Below are 16,988 nucleotides of genomic sequence, written 5' to 3'. Positions count from 1 at the left end.
GTTATGTATAGTGCAACTGCATATCCAAAGTTTGTGAGCAACCGGCAATAGATTGGCAGGTTACCTCCTGCAACTTAAAATAAGTTGTCTAATAAGTGTAGCCGCATTTTCGAATACATACCTACAGGCTAAGTATGCTCTCCTTCGCTTACCACATGTACTCTTGGTTATATTATACTGCATATGATTACAGCAGATATATACAAGCCTAGCTATGTAGTATGAATTTCTGTGTACGTACGCGGTGCCTCTATGACGGTACTAACCACTTTGTGTGTGCTAACATATGGATTATGTAGGAGAGGATTCCCCAAAACATTCTTTTCTGGGGATGACAAGCATATATTTGCTCCAGACAACCATCACCCTGGTTACAGTTTGGATGAAATGGGATGACAGTGTATCAATGTGATCTAGTTTAGCTGTATATCCAGGGTCTAAAGGACTTAATCTTTTCTTTTGGAGTTCATCATTACTCTATGGGATGAGGGGTGGGGAAGGGCAAGAAGAAAGCATAAGTGGGCATTGAGAATCATAGTCCTACAATAAAATGTACCCATCTTGTCAACAAGATCAACATAGATGCTTTCAGTATAACATGTTAGCATGTCAACTCACATGAGATAAGAATTGGATCTTACCCATTTCATCACCTACCAAGTATTTGTCATTTCCTCATTGGACAATTCGTATCATCCTGTGTGCATGATGTGCTATGCAAATCTCAGTGTTTGGCTGTTCATGTCATACTAGCTCATTATGCCAACTATCATAGCTAAAGTGAATAAGACTACTAAATGTAATAAATACAGATTAGGACCCATATGTACGGAAGCTTAAAAGTGCCATCAACATAATTTTTCTTATGTTTATGGCACTTTTAAGCTTCCGGGCATACGTGAACATTTCCACATGATAGTCTAAAAGTTGTACAAGGTTCTTATAAGCTCAAAGCTACTTCTCTCAAGTCGGCAATTTATATATTCCTCCAAAATATGCTACAACTTTCACTTTATAAACATTACTTATAGTCAAACTTTCAGGTATTTGGCAGCTCTGGAAACCAAAGTTGCTGTGGGCTTCCTTTACTAACTATTTCTATGTGACATTGCTCTTATAATTGCTGTGCAGAGTAAGAATGGGCACAAAGCATCTTTTCATAAATCATTTCACTCCACTGGTTCTACCTTTTTTTTATATTTATGATCCATATAGTGCAATGCTTTTCAATTTTGACTCTATTCTCAAATCATTTCCCCATAATATCCTATCAAGGAAATTTTTTTTGCGGGGGGGGGCTTCTTGGGCAAGGTGGGGGGTGGGGAGGCAGAACCATAGGGGACAAAAAGCATCAAAACTAATTTATTTAGTGGTAATTGTTCTGTAGAGTTTGTAACATTACCTAGAAGCCTTTGACAGGTACAGTCAGTGGCGTAGGAAGGTACTTTTGAGTGGGGGGCTGAAGACTGATGGCCGGCCTGGGGGAGGGGTTTAAGGGGAGGGGGTGTCCCCCTCCCCTTTGGATTTTGTTTGCATTTCCAGGTGGCCTCAGATGCAATTTGGTGCAATATAGCACACTTCAACACCCACTCCATTTTGTAAAGAATTTTGCATTTTCACCTGGCCTTAGATGCAATTTGGTGCTTCAAATGAGATTTTTTTCTCATTTGGAAATGAAAAAGGGGTTTTCTGACTTGCGGAGCGGGGGGCGGAACGATACTTCCGCCCCCCCATATTTTTCACTGGGGGGGGGGGCTGGCGCCCCCCAGCCCCCCGGTTCCTACGCCCTTGGGTACAGTAGCACACAATAACAAGATTGACGGAATCAAAACCACAGAAATGTAACAAAAGAATCGATCCATACAAATTATTGCTTTTCTATATATGTTTCTTTTAATCATTCACCAGCATTTTGATAAGATTTAGGAACATTTCACAACCATGTATTATATAAATGTATTTTTTTCAATTTTTCTATTGAAATAAACAATGATAAAACTTTGAAATAAATTTGAAAAGTCAGAAGGCTATAAGTACTGCTAAGCTGTGTTCTTGAATACTTAACATGTAGAGCTGCATTTGTAGTTTATTGAAACCAGAATGCAAAAACTGTATTGAGGTTTGATGGTTGACGTCATCGTAACAGGGTATGAGCCAATGTTTTATCCTTTGCTAACAGTTTTGTTTTATTTTTCTTATTTATTATGAAAAAGTTTTGTAAACTTTTTTTCTGGAAATAAACTACTTACTGAAGGTGTATACAAACCGCCCCTTGTTTGTCCCCGAAAAGAAAAACAGTACAAGAATGCCACCTTTTCTAATGATGTCAAAGGTCATTCAGGTCAACTGAAATCAATGTAAACATGGTAAATCCGAACTTAAAGGCTTTCATGTACAAGAATCCTATATTTTGTTGTGTGCTTCCAAGGTCAGATGTCAAAGTCCTGAAACTTTGTTAGCAAAATATCAAACTTCAAATGTACAGCTTGAATATAACTTCATGATTGAAAGAACTTGGTTGCTTTCTGTAAAGCTCAAGGATTTGTTGAAGTCTAGGGAGATCAAAGTCTGAATATCTGGTGAACAACGATATTTCAAAAAGCAAACCTTGAATGAACTTAACACTTGACTTCTAGTTTAACTTTAGTATGAGAGCCTCACTGAGCACTTGAATTTAACAACAGTTATTTACAATAAATTACAACGAAATGTTCTGATATAAAAGGTAGCAAAGAATCACTATACTTACACATGTAGAGGGGTAATATATTGCATGTAGCTGTGTATAATGTAGCAGTAGCAGTATGAAAAAAAAACCTATTTAGGCATATAAGTGCTATATGAAACACAAACCTATTCAGGTTTTATGTGCTCTAGTGTTGGGGGATATATTTAGTCAAATACTAATCTAATGTCCTTGCAAGGCCACTTTCTGATTAACTTCAAATCAAGAGAGCAGGGGAGAAAAAAACAACCCATATTTTTTAAATACTTTTTAAGTTAACATAAACGCTCAGAATTTACTGTTTTTTAGCAATTACACTCACAAAAAAAACAATGAAAAAAAAATATTGCTTTTATATCAGCTGCTGTCATAATACGTAACAATGAAAGATAGGCAGACACTCACAATGAATACCTGGATAGGTCCGGTAGCTTCTGATTGGCAGGGCGGGGCTTTTCACCGCAAGTGCGAAAAGTAGGGCTTCCAATTAACTCTGAATTCATAGTACGAGGGAGGGGGTATAGGGGGGGATCTAGCCCCAGTGGCAAAATATTCGTCGGGAGTTATTTGTGTACAACACATTAGCATCTTTCTTAACCTTTACTCATAAAGTTTAATTTTTATTAAACTCTTCCCAACAGATGTTCACCATGATATGTGTTACAGAGTTGGCAAGTGGTTCGTTAGTCATCGCATCTAAAGTAAGGTAAACAATGATGGCGGAAGTTGGCTCTCATTTTAAATCCAATTTGAACTTTGATACAACTACCTATGAAGAATTCCCTGGAAGGCATATTTGTATTGAATCCATAGTCCGGACTAATAACCTGTGCTTGTTGTACTCCCCTTTGTGAATTTGTACTCATTTTACGAGCCATTTTGCAAGTCTAGCATAGGTACTACCACCTAAGTCTGCTGTAGGTTCTGTAAGATAAAATAAAATGTCGTAATGTAAGATGTAATGTGTAAAAAAAATAATTAAATTAAAACAAAAAAATGCACGGAACTGGTTTAATACAAAATTTCTCATAAGTACTTTTAATTGGGTTAAGTCGTGTCGTCTTCTTTGAGCCAGTCCAGCAGATCTGGAGTAAAGTATGTGATGATGATGTCAGCACCTTTTTCAGAGCAAAAAGAACAAAAAGAAGGGGGTTATTTTCAACTTATTGGTTCATCATTGCATCATATTTTGAAAAAAGTGTTGTGTCCTGGATACTTCTTTCCTTGTTTAATATTATCATTAGAAGGCATATTTTGAGCCAACTTGGCCGGGTTAACCACGACTACAGCTATGAGCTTTTGGTACCTTGTAACATTCAAGAGATATCCAGGTGCGTATCCAGGGGGGGGGCGTTGGGGGCGCGCGCCCCCCGGGTAAGAAAAAGAGGAGAGAAAAAAAAAGAGAAGAAAAAAGGAAAAAAGAGGGGAAAAAAGAGGAGGAGGAGAGGAAGGAAGGGAAAAGAAAAAGAAAAAAAGAGAGAAAAAGGAGAAAAGGAGGGAGTAAAAGAAAAACGCGAAGACACCGGGAAGAGAAAGAGGAACAGTGACATCATTACAGCGCTGAAGGGTAGCCAGTGACGGATCAATGATTTCGTAAAAGTGTGACTTACCCTACCCCTTACACCGACAACTCCATTTTTTGACGTTTCCATTTTCCTCTCTCACTAATGATCTATATATATACTATATATGGTCTATCATAACGCGTGTGTAGAATTGTGCTATGAAACCAACTGTGGCTGGTCTCGAACTCGACCGTGTCGTCGGGGAACATGACGCATTTTGGAATGGGGGCGACCGCCCGCCCCCCCACCCATTCAGCATTTTTTTTTAAATGATATCGCTAAGTAATTTCAAAATAGAAAGTGCTTAGAGGCAACTTACAAGGCCTGGGAAGTGTCATTTCCAGCGATCTGGGAGACATTTTCGGCCAAAATTTGCTTGTACGCTTCGCGCTAACAAATGGTCCTGGGTAGTGCCATTTCCAGCGATCTGGGAAGCATTTTCGGCCAAAATTTTCTTGTACGCTTCGCGCCAACCTATGGTGGCGCTACTCTTAGATAATTTGCCTACAGGCTTCGCCCCTCCCTTGGCAAATTCCTCGCTACGCGCCTGTTCGAATTTGTAACGCAAACAGCAGATATCACATCATATCAGTGAGCATGAAAATGGCGTTCCAGGATGAAAAGCCTCAAAACTGTCCGACTTGCCTGAAAAAATAACCAAAAATTTTCGCGAGCTTCGCGCGCATTCAACGTGTTCATGTCAATATCATATAAGCAAGCATCGGTTATTACATCGCATGCCATCATGTACCGTACGGTCCGTTAAAATTGCGCAGTACACCGCGGGATGCTAATGTAAACAACGACATGTCTCATGTAGATGTATAAAAAGCATGGAGGTCCAATTATGTCAAAACTCTCTTTTACATTAGTAATGGCGAATTAGGGGCTGCACCCCCGCCGCGCAGTGGCGGAGCGTCCATACGGTCAGGGGGGGGCGGATGCCCCCCCCCTGACGGACTCAAATGGACTGCTGGCGCCTTTTTCAGCTCTTTACCACTTTTTACTTATTCTAGATTATTGACTTTTTTATTGCGCTCTCATCTACTTATTGACATTTGTCACATTTTGTTGGTGTAATTTGGCGATGACACCTTATTCTTCGTTTATCTGCATATTAGCCAGGCCCGGAAAGGGTCATTTCCGGCGATCTAGGGAGTATCTTTACTCAAAAATTTTCTGTGCGCTACGCGCCAACCAGTGGTGGCGCTCCGCTTAGATAGTGTCGAAAGCGCCCTACAGACCATTCTCGCCACTCCTGACCAATACCCCTAGCTCCGCCACTGCCGCCGCGCCTCCTACGCATATGTGTGTAGTGTTCGGTTTCGGAAATATCTGCTATTTTTTCATTTCCTTCAACCAAGTTTTATAATAGCCGTTATAAGAGGTTTTAATATTTGTACATCAATAAATTAACTGTGTCTGAATTTTAGAAAATTTCTGACCAACATTCTGCATCACTCTTCCCTCTACTCGTGCAATTTTGACCGGTCTGTTAGGGGTTGAAGGAAGTTTTTCTATATTGGTTGTCCATAGATGAAATTTTGTACAACATTATGGGTATGTTTTCAAGTGAGTTTATTCACGAGAAATGTGAATTTTCAAATTCTGAACAAATATGGGGCTTAAAATCTTGAAAAGTGGGGCTGACGGGTATTGTGGGCCGCGACGTAGAATCACCTACAAAAGCAAAGACCCACAGGAGATGCGATCAGGTCGAACATGATGTGTGCCGGGTTGACAATCTTCAAAAAGGTTATGGATGGAAAAAAAACTATTAGGAAATACTTGGTTCTCAGGCAAAAAGTGTACATCTGGTTGGTCATTTCAAGCCCGAGAAGTGCCGTTTCCGGTGATCTGGGGGGTTTCAAAACAAGAAATTTTCTTGTACGCTGCGCGCCAACCGATGGTGGCGCTCCGCTTAGATAGTAATTCGCGCCCCCCGGGTTTGAAAATCCTGGATACGCGCCTGATATCAATAACATTTTCATGCTATATGTATGTTTGTAACATGTTTCTTAATTGCTCTCTCATTAAGGAAATCAAGGCCTGTTAGCTTGTGCTTGTAACAAATCTTTGATATTTGAACAGCCTATCTGTTGATGAGATTCCAAAGAAAACAAGTTTGTTGCTGTAACGTGGCCATTTGCACTTGGTTGGCAAATTTTCAATACCTACTGAGTGGGAGTATTACTCAAAGTACGACACCCTTTGATACTATTATTTTCTTTTCTTTTTTTCCAAATGATGGGTTTTTTTGCAGAGTAGCATTAACCACAAGTTGCAGAAAAACAACTATGGGAATATGTTACAAAAATAAAAATAATTTTTTTTTTTTTCACTACTTGAATAACGAAACTAAATGCACTGTATATTTGTATAATTTTTTTTTTAATATTCAATAGCATCAAACACTCTGATCAAAGTCAACAGAAAGGACGTGCTTGAAGGACTTTCACAACTACAACAATGATCTAATTTAGCCCTAGAGAAGAATTCCAGAGATTAATAATACTTTAAATGTGAATATCTTTAAAAAACTGAAATAGCTATAGAAACATTTAATTTTCCTTTTTTTTTTTGGTAAGGGGGGAGGGGGGGGGGCCTTTTTCTTGGACTATGACATACAAAGAGTAAGACTAGCAGTCTGCCTAGAGTCATCTTTCAAGGTTAAAATCGCAGCCAGCAAAATCAACTAACCGGCTCTTCTCATGCATAGTAAGGATTCCAAGACGACTTGTTTCAAGTCAAAGACACCAGCAGATGCAGCTTGGTAGAGCATCGTGTATTCACCCGAGACCTGGTAGACAGCGAGAGGATGGTTTGGAAACTGTGAGGACGAAGAAAGCAAAAAGTGAGAAAAAAGACACTAAGTTTACAAAACGATTACTTACAATGTGAGAAAGCTGATCATATGACAAAGAAATTATTTCACTTTGCCCTTATTTTTGCACTCTACTATTGTTTAAACCTACAGCAGGGTTTCCCTAACTTTGTCCCCACACCAACCCCCTAAGGATGTCAGAGGTGTCCACGAACCCCCAAGTTTTTCGTGACATGGTCTGAGTCATTATTATACTATAATTCGCATAACAGTGCTTCGTAAAAGATCAAGTTCATTATCTTCACGACGTACTGCCTTGCGTACACCAACTTCACTCAAGTCATGCGGTTTAGCCAGCTTGGCAAAATATGTTGCATCCAATTTTCGAGTTAGGGGCAAGATAATGAGATGGGGATTTTAAAAAAAAGGGTAGAACATTTATTCTTTCCAGTAAAAGTTTCACATTTTTTATCACCAATTTTTTTTTAGCAGTGATGAAGTATGAGACCTGCATACTGCTTAAATTAATTTCTCTGGCTCTGCAATGTATCCACACCATCACATGGCAATATCCATGGGATATGTTCTTTGCTGTACCGGATATATGTGAAAGGAAGTGTGTACGTTTGTTCAAGGAAATGCACTTTCCATAGGATAGATTCCTTACAATTCAGCCTAACTGAAAATAAGGGGAATGTGTAACATCAATTCATGAATATGCAGACCCATACCAGCTCATGAATATTCAGGCTTACCTTGTTCTTGGTATCTCTAACAATGTCCAGATAAGGCATGGACGGTTTAACCATGAGATAGTCTGCTCCTTCCTCAACATCACGTTGCTGTTGATTTGCAAAAATAACGTACATGTCAACAAAGTGAAAGTATTCTTGTCAATTCAGAGTTAAACTGCAAAAGGGTTTTCAAGGTTTCCTAAAGCCACAGGTGACTAAAACCTTTCTTTTCATCCCATGACACCTGCTTCTCTGAAGTTGGGACAATAACAAGAACACTGGTTCTAATCTATTTGTCTTATTTGTATGAACTATGTACTCAAAAAGATATATTGGCAGAAGGCAGGAGCTTTGATGGGAGAACAAGGAGGGGTGAGGGGGTGAGATGGGAGAGCATGGGATACCTTATATGTAGTGTCGTTGGCCTGTGCATAAACTTCCCTGCATATTAACAGGCTTAAAATGACTTGGTAGACTACATTTGAAAACTTGAGGTCACCTTTCGGACGGAGTCGATGAAGTGCTCTCCTATGTCAGAACTCTGTGTAGTCTCTTACTACTGGCTGTTTACATTCATACATATCTCTCAAGCAAAACTGCTCATTTCGTGTTTTAGACAAAAATGAAATTCCACAACTTAATTTCTACTTCATTGTTCTCAAATATTCAATCTAAATGATCAAAACACCCTGAATGCAGACGCCCACCAAAACAAACCAGGAATACTTCCTGGTCCAGCTGTGTAGTCTTTCTGTTGGGCTAAATAATTAACACACAAATTGCTCTCCATTGCTGTTAAGGAGATTGCAAACCTATCACATTGAGGTACTATTTTTGTTTTCCCCAACAATTTGGCTGTAAACTATAACTTAAGTGCAGAAACAAAACCACATATTTTGTTACAAACTGAGAGCAGACGATGTCTCGACGGCATCTACATTCAAAATGTGATCGACCTCGATAAAAGTAGGACTCACATTTGCCCTGACGGCCAGACCTCGGGATCCCGGAGGTAGCTGGTAACCCTTTCTATCTCCCTTGCCTGGAGCGGACTTAGCAGCGCTCCTGAAAGGTCCGTAGAAACAAGATGCAAATTTGGCGGAGTAGCTCATTACTCCAACCTGTGAAAAACAAAAGTTACAGAATGATTCAGTTTACTTCTGTCAAATCGTGTGCAAAAAAAAAAATCATACGAAAAAGGTTGAGATATACTGTCTAGCACTTCATCTTGGAAAATGTTAAGGCCAGCCCTAGATAAAATCAGATGCAATTAGATCACACAAATGCCCTTGGAACTGTTTCTATGTGTTATTTAATATAAGGTGACCAGACATCCTCTATTTCAGGGGACAGTCCCCAGATTTCATGTACCAACCCCGGATTAAATGTGCCCCCCAGATTTGACACTCTGTCCTAGGAAATAGCCCCGACTTTGTGATACGGCCACAAAGTAGTTCAAGTTTGTCCTTCATGGAAAAGGGCATGAATGTCGAGCTGCGATTATTTACAGTTACAAACGTAAAGTCGAATCAGGACAGATCCTTCGATACTTTCATAGAACCTGTAATTCACAAGGAAAAAATATTTTGGCACTGAGAGAAATAATGAGGCTTCCTTCAGTTATCCTTTGTTTTTTGTCATTGGATTTCTTTTTATCTTGGACAAAATATTTGTTGGAAAAGTTCTAAACTGAGGCATTTGGATCATCATCCTCCAAAGAAAACCACTGCACCTCTTGAGCTGCCCTCCAAAATTCCACCACTCCCTTTACACATACAGCCTGTAGGTAACTCACCCTTGATGTCATACTGATGGTGTCAACATCAATGTCACTGGATTTCATTGAAAAGATGTGGTCACCTTAAATTAATGTCAACTTTGAAGTTGTTACATACCAATGCTATTATATCTCATTCAGTTGATCAAGTTGTCACATGTTGGTTATTTTGAGAGTTAAGCACGAAATGTGATATTTCCCCTCCAAACATTTTACAATAAATTTATATTTACTAATATGCTATAGAATCAATTCACAAGTAAAGGTTAAAAACTGTTTAAAATTTGTGGTTATAAACCAGGCATTTTGAGGTATGACTTCAAATAACATTGGGTTTAAAAGGGAGAAGTAAAACAGGAGTCGTCTTGTATTTGAACCCTTTTTTAACTTAAAAACAGACAGCTTCAAAAGGGGTTAACAATCCTCTGACAAAAAGAACGATTTAAACGTCTCCTAGAAACACTTATAATCCAAACATATGCAAGAATTTAAACTGAAAAAAGAAATGAACTGACATCACAGCAATCCTTAGGATAACATATGACCAGGTGGATCCCCGTAAAGGGGGGGTGGGGTTGTGGTGAGGTGTAACTTACCCCCACCCCCAGAAGAAAATTTCCATTGGGTCAAAGGGACAGTTATCAAGTATATCTTGCAGTTTCTGCAGGAAAATCATGATATTTGTTGAGAAAATAGTTGCTGGAAACATGTCAATCCTCATCCATCCATAGATTCATCCCAGATGTCGGGTAGATATCAACAGGTTGGTCGGAAAGGAATTGGTGGTATCTGAGTTTGCTAAATCGAAAGTTATGTCAGGACAAACACAAAATTTTGTCAGGCAAAAAATGCCAGCACCTTGTAGTGGTGGAACTTTAGTGACACCACCTGCATATGATTTCTCCTAGCTGTGTTTTTTTCTTCAATTAAAATTTCTTTTTAATACATGGGGATGCTCTATATTATAGATGCCCTTTGACTTTGCCCACTGACCTTTGACCTTTCACTGACCTTTGACATTAAGTTACACCTCCTGAGTTCCTCCTTGATGGCTCCGATCCTTCCGTCCATCATGTCCGAGGGGGCAACGATATGGCTACCTAGCGAGACGGGAACAAATGGAGCAATCATATTTACTATTTGTCACAGCTGTAATGAAGATGTCAGAGTTAATGCAACATATAATTTTTACTGTAATGTGGGCTATATGGCAACAGGTGTGGTGGCATTAATGTACAGTGTTAAACCATAATTGTGTCATTTAAACTTTAACAATGGAACTCTCAGTTAGTTTGTGACCAGTACTGAAGCCTCTAACCCTCTAAATCCTTTCTTAAAATGATTAGCAGTACTTGGTAATGGCAACACTTTCATGGCAAGTAGCCTACTTTGCACATGCATAAATTAGAGTTGAGTTTAACAGCCGATTCTGACTGAAAATGTAATCTTGTTCACGGTTGATGCACTATTAGCAAATAAACACAACTGTAGTACTGCTTAAACATCTTCAATTCGGTTTTAGACATTCCCTAATTTGTACACCAACTTCCACGGAAAATGCTATGCAGGTACATTTTCTCTGCCAAGGAGGGTGCACTAAGCTGTTAAAAGACCCTTCATTACTTGATAACAATAAACAGATGATGCAGAGAGTTCTTCATGTAAATCAGGGTATGGCAATGTAAAGAGTGCTCGGTGAATGCCAATTGTACTGATAGTTGTTTCCAGAAGTCGAATGGCTTATTACTCACACTTCACGTCAGGTGGCTGCTCAATTTTCTACTATTTGGTAGACCGTTTCAGATGGGGAGAACTGTGGATTTCTAATGGATGAAAAATCCACCTTACTTTGGCTTGCCAAGGATCAAATCCACAACCTCAACGAGATGCTAGGCTTCATTGCTTCTAAATCCCATCGTTATGATCCACTTGACATTAGAACTAGTTTATGTACATGAGGAGTACTCCTTAGCTGACTATGAAATATGTAATGCAGAAATTTAAAAACAAGACACAAAATGATAACATACCAGCCTTGGCATAAGATGCCGCAACTTCTGCTATTCTCTTGATACTAGCCTCATTGTTGATAGAACCATCTTCGTCTAAAACTCCTGAAATAAAAATAACACATCACCTACACATAAATGACACAATTTTTTATATATATGATTAACACACACTAACATTGCTCTCTAGAAATGAAAAACATGTTTGTAAACATGAGTGACATTCATTTACTGTTTAATACATTCAATTCAAACCATAATCCCTTGTTCCAAATTTGGATTCATGCAGATTTAAAGGTGAAGTAGTTTTAGGGGCAATCGCAAAATTAAACTAAACAAATAAAACTGCTGTACTGTAGTTTAGGAGAACTTTTAATTAATGGATGGGAGAGAAGATGAGGAAGTCGTTTCTCATATTTGATTTACCATCACTGGTCCTTAAAGGTATTGGGCTTTGATACAAAGGTTGTATGTTCTTATGAACAAAAATGAAAAATACTGAAAAAACACAACAACAACACAATATTTACTAGGTTAAGAAAATAAAACTGCCAAATAAGGACTTTTTTTTGTGCTTGATCAATTATGAAAAGTTGGTTCAGGGACAGAGAAAAGAAGTGACAAATGATAGGTAGATCTAGCATACAAAGCTATCCATCTAATGAGGAGCTAATACAGATGACACCGTCATGCATCAGTTAGGCACAAGGTGAAGTATTTCTAAAACTTGTATGAACAAAGGAACTTATAAGCAGTAAGGAGGGAGACAAAGCATTGTAGTCCTATATTCCACCTTGTAAATACAGTGAAGTGTTTGGTTAAAAGTGTTCTATTTTGTTCATTTTTCTGTAAGTTTCTTCAACTTGTGTGAGTCAAATGCAGGGGTGAGGCACTTGGGGGGGGGAGGGGGCACTGGGGGAAGTGCCCTCCCACTTTTTTCCAAAGTAGAAAATGTGCCCTACTGGCAAATAATATGTGCCCCTTTGATGAAGAACTGTCTTTTGGATACTTAAGCCTTTGTTAATTTTAATATTTTATATAATTATTTATTTTATATCTGTACATGCTATTTTTAAAATGGCATCCCATATCTTTTAGTAGCACGGTTAACAATAATCAATCTCAACAAATAGTATTGATAGCATACTAACACATCATATATATTTAAGTGTTATGGCCGATGTGTATCGGTTTAAAGCATAACGAGTGGTGGTTGTGGAATGAGAAAGTGCCCCTCTGATGTTGTGTCCCCCCCCAGGTTTTGTAAGCTTCCTACCCCCTGGCAATCAACGTGAGGTGTTCGAATCTCCAATTTTGCTTGGCGAATGGAAATGACACACACTGCTGTCTTGGTGAAATCTTACCGCAATGTCCGTGGTTAGTATATGCACAGAGACACACGTCGGTGATGACAACTAAAGATGGCAGGCTGGCTCTGATTAACTTCACGGCTTTGATCACCGGCGTTTGGGGATCGCTGGCACTACTGCCCTCATTATCCTGAAATGAGAAACAGGAGATACTACAGTAATGAAAGTGTGTACACAATGTTTAATGTGTAGTTGCATTTGGAATGAGTTATGGTGGTGGTACCTTACTGTATGCCTCCAAGATAGGAATGGTCAAGTGTATCAAGTCTGTTAACGAAATCTGTGATGTTAGTCCATCAGAATTGCACTGAGTATTTAAAGTAGTCATTAACTTCAAAGGTAAAGTATACAGAACAAAATTTAGCCGTTTGCATTAAATGGTTACTTTAAATACTCGAAGTTAAGGGATACTCTGTTGACAAACAATGTGAGACTTACAGAGAAAAGAATTTCACATTGCTACATAGTTTAAAACCCAATCTAAACATCTTGTCCATAAGTTCAGATTGAGGATGCAGATTATAAATTTCATCAGTTTTGCCAAGCAATCACCTTCAGTCACCAGAAAATCCTTTTTAAGGATGTAATACTGTATGTAGATTTGGTTGTAACCACATAGATCAGGGCTCCCTAACTGAGGTGCATGAACCCCCAGGGGGTGCTTGAGTCCATTCCAGGGGGTTCGTGAGACATTTCTGAAAGTCAAAACTAGAGTACTTTTGTTGAGCTAACATCTGATGTCATATAATTTAGTAATGTACAAAAGTTGTACCTATCGACAACTCTTTTCGCATTCCATACGCATATGCTGCCATAGTAGTATCGTACCATGCATTTGATACTTGATCTTTTACGACGCACTATTTTGCGTATTATACAGTAGTATAATAATGACTCATATCATGTCTCGAAAAGTTGGGGGTTCGTGGACAACTCTGACATGCACAGGGGGTTCGTGGGGGGATAAAGTTAGGGAAAACCCTGACACAGAAACTCCAGACTGAGAAATGTCCACCACATTCACTAGATAGAAGAGTATTGTCATATATTGCATGGCTCGGTGAGAATGACACAATGTTGTAATATACCAAACAAATAACAATGAAACATATGTATGCATTAATTTACATAAGTTGCTATATTAATTTTGGACTATTTGTTAATAATCCGAAGCTAAGGAGACTTGAATGGTACCGTTTCTGTTCCAGAACTTACTTTTGCAAGTTTGGCACTGATGCCAAACAAGAGGACAGACTGTAGTCCCTTGGCACACAATGGTGTTAAAAATTCCAATACTCTGTTCAGTCCATATCTGTTCTGTTTAGGAAAACCATCAATTGGTTCTATGGCATCTTCATCGTCTCTGAATTGAGACAGGAAAAGAGAAAACAGAATTTGAAGTGCATATTTAACTTCTTCTGAGATTGAAAGAATCTCCCAAACATCTGCCTGTACATCTGATGTTTTTATTGTAATGTACAGTAACTGGCTCAATTTGTACTATACAGTAGCTTCTCTCACCATAAGAGAGCTTCAGCTGGAGGATACTGTACTGTATGTACTGCATTTTTTTGTTGTGTTTATATCATGTAGTGTCTTGAAAATGTCTGCTCTTTCAAAGCGAGTAAGAGCATTCAGGACACCTACAGTACTTCAATTACCACATGTACATTTTGGCTTTGCCTTCTCGTGTAGATAAGAGACTTCTGGTGGGTTGAGGAATTCAGTTATGTAGCCTACTGCAACTTTGCATCTAATTGCCTATAAAGACTGACGACAAGAGACAAAGCAATGATGTACCATGGTCACACAAGATTTTATACAAACATTTCGAGCTGCTTCTCTGTCTATCAGAGCCAGGCAAATGTAAGTTTGTATTGTCAAGAGACATTTTTATGACTCAGTAGGCATATCCATTATGACACACTTTTGGAAATTTTATGAATTTGCAAATAGTCAAACTTTACAAGTCAACATGTTTCTCAAAAAAAGTGTTGTCAAACAGTGATGTTAATTTGCAAAGCTACATGTCTAAATAATCACAGAACTTCATTTTTGTCTACTTGAATCAGGTAGACTATAAAACTGTTACATTATCCAAATACAAGAAATATCTCAAATTATTCTTTAAACATTTTCTTACTGTACAGTACTTGTTACAAGTGCATTAAAACAGTATGGTTATCCACGTGATTTATGGATGCATTCCGTTGATTCCGATACTTTTAATTACACTGTGCCATAATACTGTAGGTCCTATTTGCAAAGATACTGCTGTGAAAATTGCCCAGAGTTTCTCAAAATTTTCCTTCCTCCAAAACAAGTAATATGTAGATAGGGGGATGCTGATAGCAGATTGCAAAACTAGATATGTAGAAGTTTGAGAAATTTATTCAACAATGACTATGAGTAATATTTGCCAGTTCAAAGTCTTAAGACAGTGGTCTTGATGTAAAACTGCACAAATCGCCCCTGATGTGGCTGTTGACATGCAGTCCTTGAAGTTTTGCTAATGGTGCTGCTGACTTCCCAGCATGAACTTGAAGGAGGCGGTGTTTGGTGCTGATTTTAGATCAGGTGGGAGTGTGTTCCACTGAGGAATGGTGCGAGGATAAAGCGAATATTTATAACAGTTCTTTTAAGCTTGAGGCATTTTATAATTCAAACTGTGAGATTGACGTGTAGTTGGTTTGTCTTTGTCTTCAAGAAGGTTATTTATGCTGCAGTGTTTCATAATTGTATCCACCATGCACATGCTACATTAAAATGCAAGGTTATAGGGATCAAACCCTTCTTCACATGTTATGTTTGTACTGTGAATTAGGGTTAGCACCTATGCAAACCCTAACCAGGCTTTCAATCCTCATCCCAAGAACTACCAGACCTACTGTAGCCTAGAGGCATAATACCATAAACCTAAATTCTACACCCCCAATTCATGTAATAGTCGAATGTTAAACCTGTAATGCTCTGTGCATAATAAATGTATCAGTTAGGCCTACGCCTCATTACGACTCCGAGGTCTATATAAATGAAATCAACAATCTTGGGTACGTTGGTCAACGAACTTGTGACTCATTTTGAAGCGGAATCATTTCGCGTATCTGGTCTTACTGCATAAACACATAGACAGTAGCAGACAGCGACAACTGAACCATATTTGTTTTTGATTTATGCATTCTTACGTCACGAAAACTGGTAAAACCAACTGCTCTGGAGTGATCGAGGTATCACCACACTGCCATTTTCTCATTAAGTGATGCTGATAGCCACTCTGTAGAATATGATTTGATGCCACATCCATTTCAGTAATGGAAAACAGTTTCTGCTCAAAGAGTTAAACTCGTTATTTCTGGAAGCCACTAAATACTAACCCGCGTAGCGGTTCGGTTCATCGGTAAGGATCCCCAGCGAGAATGATCTCACCTGACGTCACAGTCTTGCATAACTACGTAGATGCACATGTTGTACATTTCACGTGTACAGTGCGGGTACGAGCTCGTGTAACACGTACGAATTGCCGGGCCAAGTCCCGCTCGCGATTAAGTAAAAGAGGTGAGAATAGGAGACAAGTACACAAATATATCCAAACGTTTCACGGTTTATTCTTGACATTTTAAGTTAACAAATGTATATAAGAAAGCTGCAATAAAGTACTGTTGTATTTATCTTTATATCTCAAGTATAGCAGGTCTCACAAGTTATTACACAGAGTTAACTAACCTCCAAGACCTGGTTGTGTACATATATCATTTTAAAAACTGTGAGTACCGTTTCAAACCCATATATCTATCTTCATCTCAAGTAACAGGTCTCACAAGTTATTACATAGATTCAACTAACCTCCTAGACCTGGTTGTGTACAAATATCAAATTTAAAGCTGCAAAATTGACTTCAAACGTTTAGATCTATCTTCATCTCAAGTAACAGGCCTCACAAGTTGTTACATAGAGTCAACTAACCTCCAAGACCTGGTTGTGTAC

General features: G+C 38.7%; 1 protein-coding gene across 1 annotated transcript; it reads right to left on the bottom strand.

Annotated features, from left to right (window-relative positions):
* Nucleotides 1–1,861: 1,861 nt before the first annotated feature.
* Nucleotides 1,862–16,374, bottom strand: LOC139964360 (delta-aminolevulinic acid dehydratase-like). The gene is made up of 9 exons (XM_071965904.1): nucleotides 16,190–16,374; nucleotides 14,220–14,367; nucleotides 12,999–13,134; nucleotides 11,656–11,739; nucleotides 10,637–10,725; nucleotides 8,826–8,969; nucleotides 7,870–7,956; nucleotides 6,991–7,120; nucleotides 1,862–3,843 (listed from the first exon to the last, which is right to left on the bottom strand). Exons 1-9 carry the CDS (start codon nucleotides 16,306–16,308, stop codon nucleotides 3,773–3,775), a joined length of 1,008 nt encoding a protein of 335 aa, XP_071822005.1. The 5' UTR covers nucleotides 16,309–16,374; the 3' UTR covers nucleotides 1,862–3,772.
* Nucleotides 16,375–16,988: the final 614 nt, after the last annotated feature.

Source organism: Apostichopus japonicus, chromosome 22, assembly GCF_037975245.1.
Source record: "Apostichopus japonicus isolate 1M-3 chromosome 22, ASM3797524v1, whole genome shotgun sequence".
NCBI classification, from domain to species: Eukaryota; Metazoa; Echinodermata; class Holothuroidea; order Aspidochirotida; family Stichopodidae; genus Apostichopus; species Apostichopus japonicus.
The sequence above is the reverse complement of the archived record's forward strand: the minus strand, read 5'-3'. Positions and strand labels throughout refer to the sequence as shown.

Coding starts and splice junctions, on each gene's coding strand:
- LOC139964360 (XM_071965904.1), bottom strand. CDS start 16,308: ATGGATGTGGCATCAAATCATATTCTACAGAGTGGCTATCAGCATCAC. Junction 14,368..16,189: donor GTTTTACCAGTTTTCGTGAC/GTAAGAATGCAT, acceptor GTCTCAATTCAG/AGACGATGAAGATGCCATAG. Junction 11,740..12,998: donor TACTAACCACGGACATTGCG/GTAAGATTTCAC, acceptor TTTTTATTTCAG/GAGTTTTAGACGAAGATGGT.